Genomic DNA, 18,419 nt, shown 5'->3' with positions numbered 1-18,419 from the left:
TCGCAGCCGGTGCTGCCCGCCCCTCCCCGCCCCGGTGCCGCCCCCGCCCGCCCCTGCCCGCCCCGGTGCCGCCCCCGCCCACCCCGTCGGTGCCCGCCATGCTGCTGCTGCTGCGGGCACTCGGCGCTCGGGCCGGGCTCCGCTGTGTCCACGCTGCGCTGCGGCCGCCCCTCGCCCCGGCCCGGAGGTACCGGGGAGCCTCGGGGTCGGGGGGGCTGGCCGGGCTCGGGGTCGCTGGGGGGGCGGGGCTGGACTCGGGGTCACTGGGGTCAGGGGGTGCGGTGGGGTGGGGGCTGCAGGGGTTCGTGTGTGTCTCGGGGCAGCAGGGCTGGGGGCGTGCAGGGGGCGGTGGGCTCCCAAGCGCTGGGCTGGGGGCAGAGCGGGGGGGCGAGTCCGGGTGCTGGTGCTCAGCCAGGGGGGGGAGTATGCGAGCGGGGATGGCGGGAGCACTGGGAGGGGGCCAGGGTGTCCCCTGCCCCGGGGCAGCCCAGGTCAGCATGGGGAGGCTGGCCGTGCCTGGGGGGAGCGGCCCTTGTCCAGGTCCCCTATGTCCCCGGGGCTGGCCCCGGGTTCAGGTGGCCCATGCTCACCCCTCTCCTCAGTTTCAGGTATGGGGGGGTACGCCTCGGGCTTGCTGGCCCCCCTCACCTCTCCCCCAGCCCCACGCCACCAGCCCTGCGCTGCCTGCTCCTGGCTGGCCCAGCCACGGGCTGCATGGTGCTTGGCTTGCTGGGCACAGCTGCGCGCTGCAAGGAGGCCACCGTCCCCACCGTCCCAGCTGTCCTCGAGCCTGCCCAGCCACAGCCGGAGCCCACCTTCAACTGGCCGCTGTTCTGGACCTTCCTGCGCCCCCAGCTCCTGGCCCTCTCGGCAGCCGTGGTGGTAAGGTGGGGCGGGTGGGTGGCCACGGGCCCCTCGTCCCTGTGCCATGGTGTGATGCCCACCATCCCCGATGCCCACTGTTCCCATACTGCAGCATGACGCCCACTGTCCCTGTGCCATGGCACGGACACCCACTGTCCCCATGCCACGGCACTGACACCCGCCATCCCTGTGCTGTGGCACTGACACCCGCCGTTCCCGCAGCTGGCGCTGGGCGCAGCCCTGCTCAACGTCCACATCCCGGTGCTGCTGGGGCAGCTGGTCAACGTGGTGGCCCACTGCACCCGCAGCCACGTCACCACCTACCTGCAGGAGGTCCGGTGCCCAGCTCTGCGTCTGCTCGCTGTATACTGCCTGCAGGTGGGTGCCAGCACCCTGAGCCAGGTGGGGGGTGCCGGGGGGCTGCCCCTGTGCCCCTCGCAAGCCTGTTTCCTCCGCAGGGGCTGCTGACCTTTGGGTACATCGCGCTGCTGGCACGGGTTGGGGAGCAGGTGGCGGGCAGCATGCGCAAGGCGCTCTTCATCTCCTTGCTCCGGTAAAACGCCCCACAGGGCAGTGAGGGGACAGGATGCATGAGGGGACCCCCAGCCCACTGCTCCAGCCTGCTGCCACTCCCCCCGGCAGGCAGGATGTGGCATTCTTTGACGCCAACCGGACAGGACAGCTGGTGAACCGGCTGACGGCTGACATCCAGGAGTTCAAGTCCTCTTTCAAGCTGGCCATCTCCCAGGTGAGACACGCAGCTAGCAGCACCAGACCCCCCCCCCCAGCCCCTAGCACCCACCCCTGCCGACCCTCCCCCCACCTAGGGCCTGCGCAGTGGCACCCAGACGGCAGGCTGTTTTGTCTCGCTCTACCTGCTCTCTCCGAAGCTGACCGGCCTCCTGCTCGTGGCGCTGCCCACGCTGGTGGGTGCCGGGGCCCTCATTGGCACCATCCTCCGCAGCCTCTCCCGCCGGGCACAGGAGCAGGTAACCCCACACTTTCCCCCTGCACTCCAGCCCTACAACCCCCATCAAGGGACCCCGCCATCCCCCAGGGCCCGAGCAGGGGGTGTCCCACTCCTGGCCCCCTGCTCCATCCCTCTCCCCGCAGGTGGCCAAGGCCACCGGGATAGCAGATGAGGTGCTGGGAAATGTCCGGACAGTGCGCGCCTTTGCTATGGAGGACCAGCAGGCAGGGTAAGGGGTCAGTGGGGATCGGGGGCAACTGGGAGCTGGGTGGGCATCAGTCCCCATTCCCTGCCCACAGGCTGTACTGTACCGAGGTGGACCGTGCCAGCTGGCTGAATGAGCGGCTGGGGCTGGGCATTGCTGCCTTCCAGGGGCTCTCCAACCTGGCGCTCAACGGTGAGTGGGTGCCATGGGGTGGAACCAAGCAGTGCCATGGGGCAGCACCCCCTCTGGGTCCCAACTCTATCCCGCCCCCCATAGGCATTGTCCTGGGTACCATCTTCGTGGGCGGCTCACTGATGGCTGGGGATGAGCTCTCACCTGGGGACCTCATGTCCTTCCTGGTGGCCTCACAGACGGTGCAAAGGTCAGGGCAGGGCCTGGCACAATGCCTCTCCCGGCACCCCGGTGCGCTGCAGCCCGCTGTGGGCGCAGCCCTGAGTCTCCCCTTGTGCACCACAGGTCCATGGCCAACATCTCCATCCTCTTTGGGCAGGTAGGTGGGGCAGGGGGTCCCACTCCCCCCCCCGGGAGCTGGGGGGCAGGTGACCGGGGGTCCTGGGGGGTGTTTCCACTGCTGTCCCTGCAGGTGGTGCGAGGTCTGAGTGCTGGCGCCCGCGTCTTTGAGTTGCTGACGCTGGAGCCCAGTGTGGCGCTGCGGGGAGGAGGCTCCATCCCCAGCCACTCCCTGCTGGGCCGCATCTGCTTCCACCACGTCTCCTTCAGGTGAGCCCCTGCATCCCGGCCGGCCACCCAAGCCTCCCCACAGGCTGGGGGGTGCTGGCACGGTGCTCTTGCAGCCCCCCTCTCCTCTACCTGCAGCTACCCCACCCGCCCTGGCTACTCAGTCCTGCGGGACTTCAGCCTCACCTTGCCCCCCTGCAAGACGGTGGCCATCGTGGGACCATCCGGAGGAGGTACCAGCCTGGCCGCAGACTCCCCCTGGCTCTCCCTGCACCCCCAGGGCAGGGGATACCCTGACCTGTGTGTTGCAGCCAGGGTTGGGGGCTAGAGCCAGCCCAGCCACCCCAGGGACGCCAGCTCAGCCCCTCTCCAGTCCCTGGCTGCATCCTCCTGCACCCCAGTCCTCTGCAGTACTACCCAGTCAGCCCAGTGGGTGCCAGGGACTGGGAACTGGCCTCTGTGCCTCTCACCCACCCACCAGCTCTCCATGATGCCGGGGCATGTGGCCGGAGCCGGTGTTGTGGGGCTGAGGGCTCCCTTCTGCAGGGAAGTCGACGGTGGCAGCACTGCTGGAGCGGTTCTATGAGCCCACGCAAGGCACCATCACTCTAGACGGCCATGACATCTCCTCCCTGGACCCTTCCTGGCTGCGAGGGCAGGTCATCGGCTTCATCAGCCAGGTTTGGGGCTGCTGTGGGATGCTTCCCCCACACCCTGGATGGGACACCCGAGGAGGAGAGGGAGGTGGCCTGGTCCAGGGCTCGGTGTTGAGGAGCTGGCTGCTGCTGCAGGAGCCAGTGCTCTTCGGAATGACCATCATGGAGAACATCCGCTTCGGGAAGCCGGGTGCCTCTGACACAGAGGTGTACGCTGCAGCCCAGCTTGCCAACGCGGACGGCTTCATCCGCAGCTTCCCCGATGGCTACAACACTATTGTGGGTATGTGCTGGGCTGCAGGGCACGGCAGGGGGCTGAGCCTGGCGGCGGTGCGGGGCAGGATGGAGCTCAGCTGCCCCGTGGGACAGGCAGACGAGCATGAGACCCTGGCCAAGGTGGCCCAAGTTCCCCTGAGGACACTGGCTGCTAGTCACCGCTGGTGCGAGGCTGTGCTGGGAGGGACAGCAGCTGCGCCAGGCTCCCCACAGGAGTGGGGCTTCTGGGGGGCTCTCTGGCTGTGGTGCCTGGGGGTGCTGCAGGAACATGGCTGTGCCCCTTGGCTCCTGTCCTCGGGGCCTGGGTCCCTGCCCATCCAGGGGTCCCCCCAGGGTGGGGCGGCACCAGAACCCCGCAGTTGTCCCCATCAGGCGAGCGCGGCACGGCACTGTCAGGAGGTCAGAAGCAGCGCATCGCCATCGCCCGTGCCCTGCTGAAGGACCCTGCTATCCTGATCCTGGACGAGGCGACGAGCGCACTGGATGCCCAGTCAGAGAAGGTGGTGCAGGAGGCGCTGGACCGCGCAGCCTCGGGCCGCACGGTGCTGCTCATCGCACACCGCCTCAGCACCATCCGGGGGGCCGACCTTATCGTGGTGCTGGCGCAGGGGCGGGTGGCCGAGGTGAGCGGGGGGCGCTGGGGGGCGTGGGGTGGTGGTGCGCAGCCGCATGGGTGACGCTGTCTCCACCGTCCCCCCAGGCAGGGACCCACGAGGAGCTGGTGCGCCGCGGGGGGCTGTACGCCGAGCTCATCCGTCGGCAGACCAAGGACCAGTCCTGAGCGTGGAGCGGACGCGGAGGGGCACCCGCAGCTCCCCAATAAACCAGGGATGAAAAGCGGCCGTGGGGGCTCTGCTGTGTGCTGCGGGGCTGGGGGGACCCGAGCCGGGGCCGACCGCGCTGCCGAGGGGGGCGCCAGCACCGCCCTCCCCGCGCCCGCTGCGAGGGGCCCTCCGAGCCGCTCGGGGGCGCCCGTCGCAGCGGCGGGAGCGGGGCCTGTGCTCGGCCTCCCGCCCTGCCAGGGGGCGGTGCCGTGGGGTGACGCTTATTTAGGGGCGGGTCGGAGTGTTGGCCCCGCCCCTCCGCGGGGCCGGGCGGGTGCCTGCCGGCGGCCCGGGGCGGGGGAACCCTTGTATACACCGCCCCCCCTCCCCCGCCGGAGTAAGGAGGGACCCCTGCGTTGTTCCTCTGGGTGTCGGGACCCCCGTGTGCCCCCCGGGGCAGGACAGCCGCCTGCTGACACGCCCCCCCGCTGGGGCTCCCACCCCTCAGTACCCCAGCGCCCCCCGCCCCGCCGCTGCCCCGGGAGGGGCTCCGGGCCACCCCGGCTCTGCGGCCGCCGGTGCGGGGGCCCGGCGCGGTCCAGGGGGATGCTGCAGTGTCCGAGTTCCCCCCCCGCAATGGGCTGAGCGGGGGCTCCGTGCCCGGAGGGAGGGGGGTCGAGCAGGGAGGGAGAGAGGAGGGGGTTGCGGCGAGGCAGCCCCCAACCCTGCCCGGCCCCCGGCTCCGCGCCCCCCGCCCGTCCTCGCCGGGGGGCGGTGACGGGTGGAGCCGCCCGGGAGGGGCGGGGGCGGGGGGCGGCCGCAGACCGGCAGCGGCTGCGCCGCGGCAGCGAGAGCGGAGCCGGAGCCGGGGCTGGTCCTGGTCCTGCCCTGGCCGCCCGCAGCAGTCTGAGCACGACGCGGCGATGGGCCGGGGGCGGCCGGGGGGCTGAGGGCGGTGGGGAGCGTGGGGGTCCGGCAGCAGCATCATGAGGGCGGGCGCAGAGGGTGGCAGGGAGGGCTCGGGGCTCTCCAGCCTGCGGGCCTTCGCCCACAGCTCCTCGCTGCACGGCATCAGCCACGTCTTCGCCTACGGGGCCGTGTCGCTGCGCCGCGTGCTGTGGGGTGCCTTCTTCCTGGGCTCGCTGGGGTTGCTGCTGCTGGTCTGCGCCGAGCGTGTCGCCTACTTCCTCACCTACCCACATGTCACCAAGCTGGACGAGGTGGCTGCCCACAACCTCACCTTCCCGGCCATCACCATCTGCAACCTCAATGAGTTCCGCTTCTCCAAGATCACCCGCAACGACATGTACCACGTGGGCGAGCTGCTGGCGCTGCTCAATGACCGCTACGAGATCAGCAATCCGCAGCTGGCCGAGCCCCACGTCCTGGCTGCCCTGCGCGACAAGGCCAACTTCAAGAACTTCAAGGCGAAGCCCTTCAGCATGGCCGAGTTCTACAACCGCACTGGCCATGACCTGGCCGACATGCTGCTGCAGTGCTCCTTCCGTGGTGCTAACTGCACTGCCCGCAACTTCACCGTGGTGAGTGCCGGCCGCGGGGCGCGATGCCCAGCTGGAGGAGGGGGCTCCACCGGTGACAGGGTGGCCACGTGCCCCTGAGGACCACGAACGGATGCCAGTGTCCTGCCAGGGTCAGGCACCGGCATGCTGAGGCTGCTGCAGCACCGGTGGGTGAGCCCCACAGCCATCCCACTGGCGTGTCCCACCACCCTCAGCCCACCTTCCCAGGCACTGCAGTGGGCCAGCTGAGGTGCCCTCACCCCACCCTCACTGCAGGGGTGCCTGGTGGCTGTGAACGGCACCCAGCCTGGAGCCGTGCTGTGCCGGGACCCTGCACCCGGCTGGGCAGCTCTGCCTGTGTGCAGCCCCTTGCCACGGGATGCTTAGGGGTACAGCCCCTGCTCCCCCCACGCCAGCCCCAGGTGCCACCCAGGCACCAGCACCAGCCGCTTCCCCGGCTGAGTTTGCAAACAGGCTCCCACTCCCGCAACTCCTCCGTGCAGCTGGCCCTGGGGCGGCCAGGGGTCTCCTATGCCAGAGTCATCCCCCCTGCAGCCGTCGTGCTGCCCTCAGCACTCCCCCACCACTCCTGGGGCTGTGCCCGCTCTGCTGCTGAGCCAGGGAGTCACTCTCACCACAGCAGCCGTGCCCCAGCAGCGGGGCCAAGCTGCATCCCCCGGGCTGCAGGCTCGCCCCTGGGTGACATGCAGGGTGCAGGCAGCTGCTGGAGCATGGCAGAGGAGAGCAGGGCTTCCACGTCCCTGTGCAGGTGGGGGCTGCTGTGGGCAGCAGGGCGGCCGTGGGAGGGGGTGCCCTCCCTGCCCTGTGCAACCATGGGTGGGAATGGGGACCCCCAGCAAACCTCGGCTGCAGGCAGCCTGTGCCAGGTCCTGTGAGACCCGCCTGTGGCAGTGCCTGCCCAGGAGGGACAGGCAGGAACGGTGGCACGGGCAGGAGAGGGGCATGGACAGGAGACATGTCCTTTGTGCTGCGGCAGTGCCGGGGAGGCAGCGTGCTGTGGGAGCTGGGCAGCCTGTGCCCGCTGCTTGGCCACGCTATCACAACAGCAATTACTGTCAGCTTAAGACTACTAATGTGCAAAATTAATTTTCCTTGGGAGCTCAATTGAAAAGCATCCCCTTCGGCAACTCTGCGACCCCTGCGCCCTTTGCTGGAGCAGCTCTGCTGGTGCCCCTCTGGCAGGGCCAGGTTGCAGCCGCCTGGGTTGAGGGCTGGGACATGTGGCGGGAGGGCTGAGGGTCCCCAGGGCAGGACGTGGGGTGGCACAGCTGCCATGGCAGCTGGAGGGCCAGCACCTCTCTGGAGAGTATGGCTGAGCCACAGGGGCCCCAGCTTGCTGCCAGCGTGGGGAACCGGTGCCTGCCCCAGGGGTGCGCAGGCACCCATCTCCGTTCCTGTGCTGATGGTGTCGGGGGGGCGTGCTGTGCTGCTCCCACTGCCCTGAGGGTCACCGATGCCTCCGGGAGCATCGGGCTCTGCCTGCATGTGTTGCACAACCGGCACCACTGCCACCTTGTCTCTGATGGGCAGCGAGAAACTTCTGCCTGAGCAGCCGTGGCCACCCCCGGCACACACAGCCACACCGTGGGGCTGCCCAGCCCAGCTCAGCCCTGTCTCTGCCTGCATCCACTGCAACTTTCCCGGCTGAAAATCCAGAGCTAATGCCTGGCCTTAGTCACGGATTATGACCCTCTGCCCTGGGCCTCAGTGCTAAGCTGGCAGCTCACGGCACCGCGTCCCCTCCGGTGGCAGTGGGCTCTGGGGCTCCCATCCCGTGCCTGGGCTGGAGAGATCGGCTGTGTGCGGCACCTCATCCCAGCCCCATCCTTGGGGTCCCCAAGGACCCTGGGCACATGGCGAGTGTCCAAAGCAAGGGCTGTCCAGGCTGGGTCTGTGCCCCACAGCTGCCTCCCCCTGGGGCTGGTAGGGATGGGGCAAGCTGGGCTGTGGGAACTGGGGGGGCTTGGGGCCAGCATGGCCCCAGAGTGCAGGGCTGGGGGGCTGATCGTGGGTCACCCTGAGTATGGGGACCAAGAGGGCTGGCAGTAACAGGGCTGTATCCCCATTCCTATCGTCCCCCCCCCAGCAGCTATGTCCCAGCACATCCCTGTGCCGGGCAGCCGTTGCCATGGTAGTCGCCCCCCTCCTCCTCCTTGGGCAGCGTGTTGCCATGGTGACGGCTCCCCTCTTTAGGAACAGCCCATTACCATAGCAACGCCCCTCTCCCTGTCGTGTGGTTCCCCCCCCCCCCCCCCGTGGGGCAGTATGGGGGGACAACCATACCCGGGGGACAGACACACACATGCCATAGCTGGGTTGGGGCCTGACCTTATGGGGCAGCGACAGGGCTGGGGGGCCATGGCTGCACCCCCTCCCCCAGGGCAGCCCCTCCATGGGGTGGAGGCTGTGGCCTCTGTGTGAGAGGGGTTCTGAGGGAGCAGCTCACAGTTGTTCAGCTCAGGGTCATGCTGCGAGCTCTGGGCAGGGTCTCTGCCCCTGGGTGCTGGTCCCTGGAGGCTCTGGGTGCTGGGGTCCCTGGCTGTGGGTGCTGGTCCATGGGTGCTGGGTGCTCTGGGGTAGATGGCACAAGGCTGGCTCTCAGGTCCTTGTGGGAGTGACAACCTCTGCCGCCATGGCTAAGCCAAGTCCTGGTCCCTGTCTCTGTCCTGGCTTGTGCCCTCGCCACTCACATGTCCCCACATATCCCCACATACCCCTGGAGCTGTGCTGAAGCCCAGTCCTGCTGCAGAGCCAGGCAGGATGGACCACCATGGCCACTGAGCCACTAGGGCCAGATGAAGGAGCGCAGGGGATGGCCAGCCCAGCCACCTTTCACCTGCTCCTGTGCCCTGCATGGGCTGGGACACATCTTTGTGCCTGGTGCACCGGCGTCGTGCCACGTGCTCCAGGCTGGTGCCTTCCTGGCTTGCTGGGCACCTTCCTGCTGCAGGCTGGGCAGTGGGTGCAGCACTAGGTTGCGTACCCCCGAGTCGCTGGCAGGTGGAAAGCCATGGCCTCGTCTTCCCCACCGTCACCCTCTGCAACTACAACTGCTCCCAGCTCACCCCCCGTGACCTGTTCTGGCTGGGGCAGCTGCTGGCAGTGGGGAGGGAGGATTTCCCCCCTGTCTGCGGGCACTGGGGCAGACCCCCCAACCTCGCCGGCTTCTTCCCCAGCAAGAGCCACGACCTGGGCGCCTTCCACCAGCGCACCTGGCGCCCCATCCATGAGATGCTGCTGCGCTGCTGCTTACGTGCCCAGGACTGCGGCCCCCAGAACTTCACTGCCGTGAGTGCCAGCACCACTGCCACAGCTACAGTCACAGTCACTGCCACGGCCACATCTGGCTCCGCCCCGGGCAGGACCCACAGCAGCCTCAGCTGGCTCTGCCCTGGGCAGGGCTTGGGCAGGACCCCCAGGGCTGAGCAGGTTTTGGAGCAGTGGGGTGATGGGGTGTGTGGGCTGTGGGGCAGCCGTGCCCCCACCCTGTGTTCCCTAGCCCCAGGCACTCGGTGAAGCTCCCACTGCGCTGCCCTGGGGCAGCTCCTCTTGCCCACCCTGCACCCACGGGGCCATGGAGAGATGTGGGGCTGTGGGGAAGTGTGGTGGGGATGGGGAGCCACAGGAGGATGGGGGGGCTGTCGGGCTGCAGTGCAGGTGTAGGGGGCCAGGGCGGGGTGATGGCCAGAGTGTGTGGCTCAGCCCTGCTCCCCAAAAGAGAGCGGTCCCCGGGGCATGGGGAAGGGGTGGGAAGTGGCTGTGGGGCAGTGGGGACAAGGTGTGACGGCAGGGGCAGGTGGTCTGCTCACTGTGGAGGCTGGTGGGGTCTTTCTCCATGCTGGTGGGCTGTGGGAAGAAGTGGGTCAGCCCTGGGCTGGGGGGGTCTGTGGGCACCTTCCCAGGGGTTGGGGTCCCACATCCTGCCTAGCTGGGGCTGGGGAGGAACTGTCCCTCTGCCATGGCAAGTGCTGGGAGGCAGGATACAGGCCGGGAGTCCCACAGCACCATTGGGACCTGGCAGAGCCAAGGACACTGTGCTGAGGCAAGAGGTAGCAGCAGCCACTCCACGACCCCATCCACAGCCCCCACACCAGCCGCTTCCCTGGTCATGGACTGATGGGGCACTGGATCCAGCACTGGGGCTGTGCCGGGTCCCCGGGTGCTGCCCCCCAAGCTCTGTTCGGTGGGTGCAGGGCAGGTGCGCACCCAGCACCCCAGATACTGTTGTCTCATGGGTGGCCCCCGTGGTGGGTGCTGAGGGTCCTGCCCTGTCCCCACAGATCTTCACCCGCCTCGGCAAGTGCTACACCTTCAACTCGGGGGGGCCAGGCCGGGAGGTGCTGACCACGCTGCAGGGTGGTGCGGGGAACGGCCTGGAGCTGATGCTCAACGTCCAGCAAGAGGAATACCTGCCCGTCTGGGGGGACACGGGTGAGGGCCCCCCCCAGCTCTGCCCACAGCCTGGCTGAAGCCCCGCACCCCCAACGCCTTCCCTGCCTTGCAGACGAGACCTCCTACGAGGCAGGGGTGAAGGTGCAGATCCATAGCCAGGAGGAGCCCCCCTTCATTGACCAGCTGGGCTTTGGTGTGGCACCCGGCTTCCAGACCTTCGTGTCCTGCCAGCAGCAGCGGGTATCCGGCCGCTCTGCCCAAGCGGTGCATGGAGGGGGCTAGGGGGACACAGACCTCTCCCCAGGGTTCGGGCAGTCCCGGCACAGGGGCAGCCATCCCCATGGGGCCATGCTGTGCCAAGCCACGCCACATGGCAGGTACCGTGCCACCGGCATGGCAGCTTTGCTGGCAATACCGCAGCACGGTGTGGGGCAGCCCCACGCTGAGGAAGCTCGGTCCTGCGGCATGCATCAGCCCCCGGCAGCGACCCCCCAGCCTCCTGCAGAACAGACCGTTGGCAGGGGCGGCATCCAGCTCGCGCAGCCAGACACCTAAATTTAGGTGTCTGGAGTGGGTGTCTCCATGTGTGCCGGCACTCATGGTGTGGGCTGTGGCAGCAGGAGTGCAGCCCTTGGCGCCCATGGGTGTCTTGCTGGTTCCTGCTGCTGCCTTGCCAAGCATGCACCTTGCACTGGCCCCAGCACCACTCCACCGGCCACCACAAGGAGCATGGGGGTCCATGCCGACCCCCAGAACGTCTGGCCCCTGTGTACTCCCAGCTGGTGCCATGTGCCAGGTCTCGCCCAGCACCTTCCCACCCACTGCCACGCTGGGTGCAGGTGACACCAGTGCCCCACAAGGAGAGGCAGGGGTGGGAGCAGGGTCTCCGGGGTGGCGTGACCCCCCCAACACCACTGCATGGGGCCAAGCTCTGCCTGAGGGACACAGCACCATGGTGGGCTGGGAGGTGGGCGTTGTGGGCCAGGGATGCGTGTTTTCCTTAGCCCACGGCCGGCAGCTGGTGTACCTGCCCCCACCCTGGGGGGACTGCAAGGCCACCCCCATCGAGTCCGACTTCTTCACCAACTACAGCATCACTGCCTGCCGCCTGGACTGCGAGACCCGCTACCTGGCTGAGAACTGCAACTGCCGCATGGTGCACATGCCGGGTGAGCCGGGGCCGGGGCTGGGGCTGGGGGGTGGCTGCCGCAGGGCCGGGGCGGTGGGGAGACCCTCCTGCCCCTGCGACTGCCGCCTCCCCCCGCAGGCAACGCCAACGTCTGCACCCCGGAGCAGTACAAGGAGTGCGCTGACCCCGCGCTGGGTACGTACTGGCAGCACCCGGACACCTCCAGCTTCCCCCCAGGACCCCTTGGCCACCCCCGCACCTTCTGCCAGGCTCTATCATTGCAAACGTGGCATCATTGTCCCCATGCCCTCGCCACAGGGGGTCCCTGGCTGCTCAGACCCCAGGCACACCAGCCATGCTCATGGCACGCTTGTCCCATGCCACCGGCACCCACCACTGCCTGGGTGGCTCCAGTCAGGAGCATCCCAACCCCACATGGGCAGGAGTCCCAGTGTCCCCATCCCACCCATGCTTCCCCCCTCCAGACTTCCTGGTGAAGAAGGACAGTGAGTACTGTGCCTGCCGCACGCCCTGCGCCATGGTGCGCTACGGCAAAGAGCTTTCCATGGTGAAGATCCCCAGCAAGGCCTCAGCACGGTACCTGGCCAAGAAGTTCAACAAAACGGAGCAGTACATCGCGTGAGTGCCCGCGGCTTCGAGAGCACATGGTGTGGCACGGCATCCCCCAGCATGCAGGAACTGGCACGGCATGACAGTGTGACATGGCATGGCACAGCCACACATCCCTACCATATGTGAACTGACACGGCACAGCACGGCACGACCTCCCCTGTGCAAATCTGCCCCAGCACAGGGAAAAATGTGGCACCACACAGCATGGCATGGCACAGTATGGCACAGCACAGCACGGCATCCCCCAGCATGTGTGAACTGGCACGGCACAGCACACCGGTGTGAGACAGCACAACACAGCTGTGTGGCATGCCCCAGCATACATGAACTGGTATAGCACGGTGGTGTGACGGCGTGACATGGCACAGCATGGCCACACGACATCCTCAAGCATACATGAACTGGCACAGCACCACCTCCCCTCTGCAAATCTGCCCCAGCACAGGGAAAAACACACAGCACCACACAACCAGTGTGGCACAGCATGGTGTGGCACAGCGTGGCGTGGCACAGCACAGCATGGCACAGTACATCCTTGTGCCATGCCAGCTCAGGGCAGACCCAGACCTCTCCACCCCATCCTGCTGGCACAGCATAGCCCGCCGTGGCTGGGGATGCCTCCTGATAGCTCCTCTGTCCGTCCCGGACCCTTCTGTACCTCCCCAGGGACAATGTGCTGGTCCTGGACATCTTCTTTGAGGCCCTGAACTACGAGATGATCGAGCAGAAGAAGGCGTATGAGGTGGCGGGGCTGCTGGGTAAGTGCCCAGGGGGGTCCATGAGGGTCTGGGGGGGGGGAAAAGCCCCCCCTCTAACACCAGCCCTCGGCCAGGCGACATCGGAGGGCAGATGGGGCTCTTCATTGGTGCCAGCCTCCTCACCATACTGGAGATCTTTGACTACCTGTACGAGGTGAGCATCCCCCCAGCCCCCTGCACTGCCCCCCAGCCAGAGGATGCTCAGGGCTGTGGCCAGGGGCCCTGAACCATCTCCCCCAGGTGTTCCGGTACAAACTCCTCAGCTTCTACAAGGAGAAAAAGAGGGCTCCCCGGAGCGACAGCAGCACCCTGGTAACACCCCTCCCCGACAGCCCCCTGCAGCCCCTCATGGCTCAACCTGCCCGGTGCTGCACCCCCTCAGCACCCCCCAACCCCTCCGGGCTGCGACCGGGCCACCCTCTCCCCCCAGCCCTGGCACAGGCGGCAAGGGGGGGGGGGGAGGGGCGGTCCTCACACCTCATCCCACCCATTGCTGCTCGGCCTCATCCCACTGGGACCCCCGCACTCATTCGCTCCTCTCTGTCCGTCCGTCTGCCCGCCCATCCTGCACCCACGCCGCCGGCCAGGAGCATCCAGCGGTCCCGGGCAGCCCCGCTGTCCCGCTCCCTCCGGGGCCCAGGTAGAGATCCCCCTGCTGCACCCGGGGGGGCAGCACCCAGACCCCCACCCCGGCAATGCCAGCACAGGGGGGCCACCTCCCTCCAGGGGGGTGATCGGGATCCCCGGCCAGGGTTGAGGGGCAAGAAAGATGCAGCCACGGTCCCCCTGGGCAGGGACCCCCTTACCCCGTTCCCCTGCAGATGGGCCCTAGGGGTCCACACACCCACTCCCTCCATCCCAGGCTTTTCTTGACATCATCACCGGGGGCCACCCCCCCACCGGCTCTGCTCACATCCTCATGCATCACTCCCCAGCACCATGTCCCCTGGGTCCCTCCTGCCTAGTGACCCCCATTCCCCCGCAGCTGGGGCCCACCCCAACCTCCCCTCTCCTGTCCTGGGGGAGGTTGACCACTCAGGGATGGGACAAGGTGGGGGGACACCCTTGCTCCATAGCAGCTGTGTGCTGGCCTCCCTGAAACTAGGGGGGTTCCCAGGGCAGCCCCAAGGGCATGTGGGGTCGGGGCAAGGGGCAGAGCCCCCCAGCATGGCCCAGTGCAGTGGGATGGGGGTGGTGGCTGCAGCGCAGCCCCCTGGAGCCTCCAACAGCTTCCCCCCATCCCCAGAGCCCCCGTCCACCCCTGCGCTGCCACACGGACAGTCTCAGCTTCACCCCGAACGTGCTACCTCGTCACCCGGCTCTAGGCGCCTTCGAGGAGTTTGCCTGCTGAGAGTCCAGCCCTTTGTCCCCCTGTCGGGCTGGGGGGGGGGTCCAGCGGGGCCCCCACCAGACTGCCCTGCCGGGACCGGGGGAGCCCATGCGGCTGTGGAGCTGGCACCAGGCCCCAAGGTGCCCCATTCTGGGCCTCCCACCACCACTGCCTGGGGGTGGTGGCAGTGGTGGTGGGTCCCTCCCGGCCCTCCTCCAGTGTACCTGCATGCGCTGCTTGCGCCCACCCCCCTCCCCACTGCACTGTACATTGCGACGCCTGCTCGCTGTGGCCCCCGCCCCATTAAAGACCTGTCCCAGGCCCTGGCTCCTGTGCTGCTGGCAGGGGGGACAGGGGCTGTGCAGAGCAGGGCAGGCTCTGCAGGGGTTGTGGGGGTTCCCCAGTGCCCTAGGAAAGAGAAGGCAGGCGCTGGGGAGAGGGAAGCTCTTTATGGAGGTAACAAACACGCATGATCACCCACGTACAGCAGCACGGTAGAAAAAAAACAAGGTCCCCCCCCAGCCCTGAGGCTGGTGCCCGGAACCCCCTCTCCTGCCAGGGAAGGGGCCGGGGTGCAGCAGGGAAAGGAGGGGTGGGGGGGTCCCACCCACCCCACCAAGGTCCCTGCATCTGGTCCTGGGAGGGTCCTGCCCCTCCACCAGCACCATGGCCCCATGTCACCGGGGAGGGCTCCAAGCACTCCTGGCCCCACTATGGGGCTGGGAGGGTGAGGGACAGGAGGGGCTGTGCTAGCACCCAGCAGCCAGGGCAGAACTGGGGCAGCACTGGGTTAAAAAACCTAATAAATACTGGAGGTAGGGGGCTGTGGAGCCAGGGTCCTCACCTCACACACCCCGCCACTGCCCTTCCCACCACTGCCAGAAGCATGCCCAGAGCTGGGGTGCTGCCCCTCCAGCTCAGCACGGGGGCTGGGCCAGTGCCAGGGGTGTCCCTAGGGGGGGCAGAAGTCTGTGAAGTAGGGGTGCTGGAGAGCCTCCTCCGCCGATATCCGCTGCACCGGGTTGCACTTCAGCAGGTTCTGGTGATGAGAGGTGAGGCTGAGCCCCCCAGCCCCCACAGACAGGCACCCCCCTCCAAGAAGCCAGAGCCCCTCTCACTCCCAGGGAAGCCCCGTGGGGCAGCAGGATGGATGGGCAGAGCACTCACCTGCAGCAGGTCCCGGCCGGTGGCGTTTAGCTTGGGCACCACGTTGACCAGGGAGGTGGTGGCGGGGTACATGGGGTAGGGCTGGGGACAGAGAGGTGAGCCCTGGCTGCCTGCTCCTGTCACCCACCACCCCTGCCCCCAGCCTGCCCCTGCCTCACCTTGTAGTCTGGCAGCTTGGCCATGGCTGGCCACTGCTCCTCTGTGGGGGTTCCCAGCAACGTGGGGATGGCAGCAGTCAAGGGCCACCACAGGGGTCACCCTGCCCATCCCTGCCTCACCCTACCCTGCTCCCCTGCCCAGGAGAGGGGGATGCACCCCTCCCGACGCATCGGAAGGATATCGGAAAATTCTCTTCAGCTGGTCATCCACATCATTCCCTGGGAACAGGGGCCGCCCCGCGTTGGCCAGCTCTGGGAAAGAGAGAGGGGCTGGGCCCCAAGGCCCCACAGCACCGGCAGCCACAGCCCCCTGTGCTGGCAGCCCCGGCAGCACTACCTGCGAAGATGCAGCCAGCTGACCACATATCGATGGAGGTGGAGTAGAGCTTGGCGCCAAAGAGCACATCTGGGGGCCGGTACCACAGCGTGACAACCTGCACAGAGGGCCAGGGGGGGATGCTCAGCCAGCCGGGGGACGGGGAAGCTGAGCCTCCATCCAGGAGAAGGCCTCCAGCAAATGTGCGGACCTCCCAGCTCACCTCTGCCGAGTAACAGCGCACAGGGATGCCAAAGGCCCGGGCCAAGCCAAAGTCAGCCAGCTTGAGCTCCCCGTTCTGCAGGGAAAGTGCTGTGTCAGCAGGACAGCGGGGGACACACCCTGTCCTGCACCCCAGGGATGGCAGTGGCCATCACTTCAGGCCCTTCAGCCTTTCCCATCGACCAAAAACATGAGGCAGAGGCAGCACCACAAGCCACGGACAGCCAGGACAGCTCCACAGCATCACCCCCGCCTCAGCCCCCACTAGCAAGCAGCCCCCCGCCGGCACGCAGCCCGCTGCTGGCACGCAGCCTGGCCCTCACCCTGTTGATGAGCAGGTTCTGGGGCTTGAGGTCTCGGTGCAGGACGTTGCGGCTGTGGCAGAATGCGAGGCCCTTCAGCAGCTGGTACATGAAAGACTGCAGAGAAGAGCACGGCCCCAGCGGAATCCATCAGCTCCTGGAGCCCGCGGGCTGGTGCCAGGGGCAGTCCACGGTGCCGCAGCGAGGCAGGACAAGTGCCAGCCCCCCCGAGGGCTTGCCAAGCCCCCCAAGCGCACCTTGACGATCTCCGGGTCCAGGTCCCCGTTGCAGCTGTCGAAGTACTTCTTCAGGTCCTGGGAAGAAGGGAGCAGGGGCCGCGTCGGGCAGGGCCAGGGTCCTGGCACCGTGACCCGCTCCCGGTGCCGCCCTGGTGCCGGCACTCACCTGGTCGCAGAACTCGAAGACCAGAGTCAGCTTCTTGTCGCTGTGCAGAACGTCGTGGAGCCTGCAAGGGGAGGGGGGACCCTGAGGCCCCGCGGCACCCGGCTGAGCCCCCGGAGCCAGGCCAGCCCCGGAGGGGTGCGGGGCTCCCCCGGGGCTCCCCACCCCCCGGCCTGGCAGCCCCCCCTTGCCTGACGATGTTCTTGTGCTTCAGCTCCTTGAGCAGGCAGATCTCCCGCAGCGCCGAGCTAGGGACACCCTGCGAGAGAGCGGAGTGCTCAGGGGGGGCCCAGTACCGGCCCCGGCCCCGGCCCTGGCCCCCCCTCACCTCATCGTCATCGTCCAGCCGCACCCGTTTCAGCGCCACGATCTCGTGCGTCTCCCGGTTCTTGGCCTTGAACACAGTCCCGTAGGTGCCTGCGGACAAGCGGGTCACCGCCGCACCGGCCCCCCAGCCCGCGCGCCCGGCCGGGCCCTCCGGCCGGGCCCTCCGGCACGGCCCCAACCCCGGCCCCCGGTACCGGTACCGGCACCGGTCCCCGCCCCGACCGCACCTTCCCCGATCTTCTCTAGCTTCTCATATTTCTGCATCTCTCCGCTCCGCTCCGGTCCGGTCCGGCCCGGCCCCGCCGCCGCCGCCACTCCTCCCGGCAGCCCCCGCGCCGCCCCGCGCCGCCCCGCCCCGCCGCCACTCCTCCCGGCAGCCCCCGCGCCGCCCCGCCCCTGGGCCCCCTCCCGGCGCCGGCCCCGCCCCCGGCCACACCTTCCGCCCCACCCCACGCCGTGGTTCCGGGTTCGATTCCTGAGCCCGCCCGCCTCTCCCTAGGACGCTGCGGCACCGGGCCCGGCCGCGGCGGGGATCCTCTGTGGGGCGGCGGTGACCGCACCCGCTGGGAACGGCGCCGGGACTGGTGCGGACCCGCCCGGTGCTGCCCCGCCCCGCCCCGGCGCGCTCCCGCTGCCGCTCCGCCCCGCGGGGCCGCGCAGACCCGCCCGGCGCGGCGGGACTCTCCGGTAAGCGGCGGGCGCGGGAGCGGGAGCCAGCACCGCGCTGGTGCCCGGAGGCGGTGGGGCCGGCCCCTGTCCCGGTCCCATCCCGATGCTGCCCGCTCGCCCGGTGTCGCTAGTGCCATCCTCCGCTTCCCCCCGCTGTGCCTGGGCGGCCCCCCGAGCCCCCGCCCGCCGCTCCATTCCTCTCGCGCCCCGGCCCAACCGGCCCAGAGACACCCCCCCCGGGCCCGCCCCGCTTTCCCTCCCCGGGACGCTGCACCGGACCGGCCCCGCTTCCCCTTGCCGTCCGCTCGGGCCCGGCCGCGGGATGGAGGGACCCGGGGGGGCCGCGGGGCTCCGTGCCGCCCAGCCCGCGCTCCCGGGACCCCCGGCCGGGCTGGAAGCCGCACCCCCGCCCGCCGGCATTTACCCCCCGGGACCTCCCTCCCGACCCCCTCCCGCCCGCGCCCGGCTCCCGCTGATCCACCAGCCAGGGCATCGCGCCTCGTCCCGTCCCCCGCCCCGGGGCGCTCCCGCGCGGCCCTGGCGGCGCCCCTGGCCCGGACCCGGGTTCGGGGCGGTGGCTGCCCCGGGACACGGCGGCAGGGCCGCGGTCGTGCCGCTGCCGCGCTGCAGCCCTTCTCG

The 18,419-nt window shown here is 68.8% G+C and overlaps 3 protein-coding genes across 7 annotated transcripts; 2 read left to right on the top strand and 1 right to left on the bottom strand.

The window, feature by feature from the left end:
• Positions 1–42: 42 nt before the first annotated feature.
• On the top strand, positions 43–4,510 carry ABCB8 (ATP binding cassette subfamily B member 8). The gene is made up of 16 exons (XM_080382773.1): positions 43–187; positions 603–882; positions 1,087–1,242; positions 1,323–1,417; positions 1,507–1,612; positions 1,692–1,853; positions 1,978–2,063; positions 2,134–2,231; positions 2,316–2,421; positions 2,517–2,550; positions 2,644–2,780; positions 2,877–2,971; positions 3,285–3,418; positions 3,530–3,677; positions 4,043–4,293; positions 4,371–4,510. The coding sequence occupies exons 1-16, from the start codon at positions 99–101 to the stop codon at positions 4,449–4,451; spliced, it is 2,058 nt and encodes a 685-aa protein (XP_080238899.1). The 5' UTR covers positions 43–98; the 3' UTR covers positions 4,452–4,510.
• A 110-nt stretch (positions 4,511–4,620) lies between these two features.
• Positions 4,621–14,690, top strand: ASIC3 (acid sensing ion channel subunit 3; the record flags this gene model as incomplete). 5 transcript variants are annotated; one of them, XM_080382771.1, is made up of 11 exons in its annotated part: positions 4,621–5,975; positions 10,256–10,406; positions 10,480–10,607; positions 11,386–11,536; positions 11,635–11,691; positions 11,982–12,135; positions 12,796–12,887; positions 12,962–13,041; positions 13,128–13,199; positions 13,475–13,527; positions 14,134–14,358. In XM_080382771.1, the coding sequence occupies exons 1-11, from the start codon at positions 5,421–5,423 to the stop codon at positions 14,210–14,212; spliced, it is 1,572 nt and encodes a 523-aa protein (XP_080238897.1). In that variant the 5' UTR covers positions 4,621–5,420. The 5 variants fall into 5 exon arrangements, with proteins under 5 accessions (XP_080238897.1, XP_080238895.1, XP_080238898.1 ...); XM_080382772.1 differs by adding an exon at positions 9,152–9,263 and having other exon boundaries at positions 5,967–5,975; positions 13,128–13,527; positions 14,134–14,690; XM_080382769.1 differs by having other exon boundaries at positions 13,128–13,527; positions 14,134–14,690.
• On the bottom strand, positions 14,647–17,468 carry CDK5 (cyclin dependent kinase 5). Its single transcript, XM_080382774.1, has 12 exons — positions 17,339–17,468; positions 17,113–17,201; positions 16,976–17,043; positions 16,788–16,848; positions 16,640–16,696; positions 16,404–16,499; positions 16,082–16,156; positions 15,880–15,976; positions 15,725–15,794; positions 15,543–15,609; positions 15,385–15,465; positions 14,647–15,256 (listed from the first exon to the last, which is right to left on the bottom strand). The coding sequence occupies exons 1-12, from the start codon at positions 17,373–17,375 to the stop codon at positions 15,170–15,172; spliced, it is 885 nt and encodes a 294-aa protein (XP_080238900.1). The 5' UTR covers positions 17,376–17,468; the 3' UTR covers positions 14,647–15,169.
• Between the last annotated feature and the right edge of the window lie 951 nt (positions 17,469–18,419).

Source organism: Falco punctatus (assembly GCF_963210335.1).
Source record: "Falco punctatus genome assembly, chromosome: 4".
NCBI lineage: Eukaryota > Metazoa > Chordata > Aves > Falconiformes > Falconidae > Falco > Falco punctatus.
This window is presented reverse-complemented; position numbering and strand designations above follow the sequence as displayed.

Coding starts and splice junctions, on each gene's coding strand:
- CDK5 (XM_080382774.1), bottom strand. CDS start 17,375: ATGCAGAAATATGAGAAGCTAGAGAAGATCGGGGAAG. Junction 16,697..16,787: donor TCTTCGAGTTCTGCGACCAG/GTGAGTGCCGGC, acceptor CCTTCTTCCCAG/GACCTGAAGAAGTACTTCGA. Junction 15,610..15,724: donor CAGCTGAAGAGAATTTTCCG/ATATCCTTCCGA, acceptor GACTGCTGCCAT/CCCCACGTTGCTGGGAACCC.
- ABCB8 (XM_080382773.1), top strand. CDS start 99: ATGCTGCTGCTGCTGCGGGCACTCGGCGCTCGGGCCGGGCTCCGCTGT. Junction 883..1,086: donor CCCTCTCGGCAGCCGTGGTG/GTAAGGTGGGGC, acceptor CCGTTCCCGCAG/CTGGCGCTGGGCGCAGCCCT. Junction 1,854..1,977: donor CCCGCCGGGCACAGGAGCAG/GTAACCCCACAC, acceptor CTCTCCCCGCAG/GTGGCCAAGGCCACCGGGAT.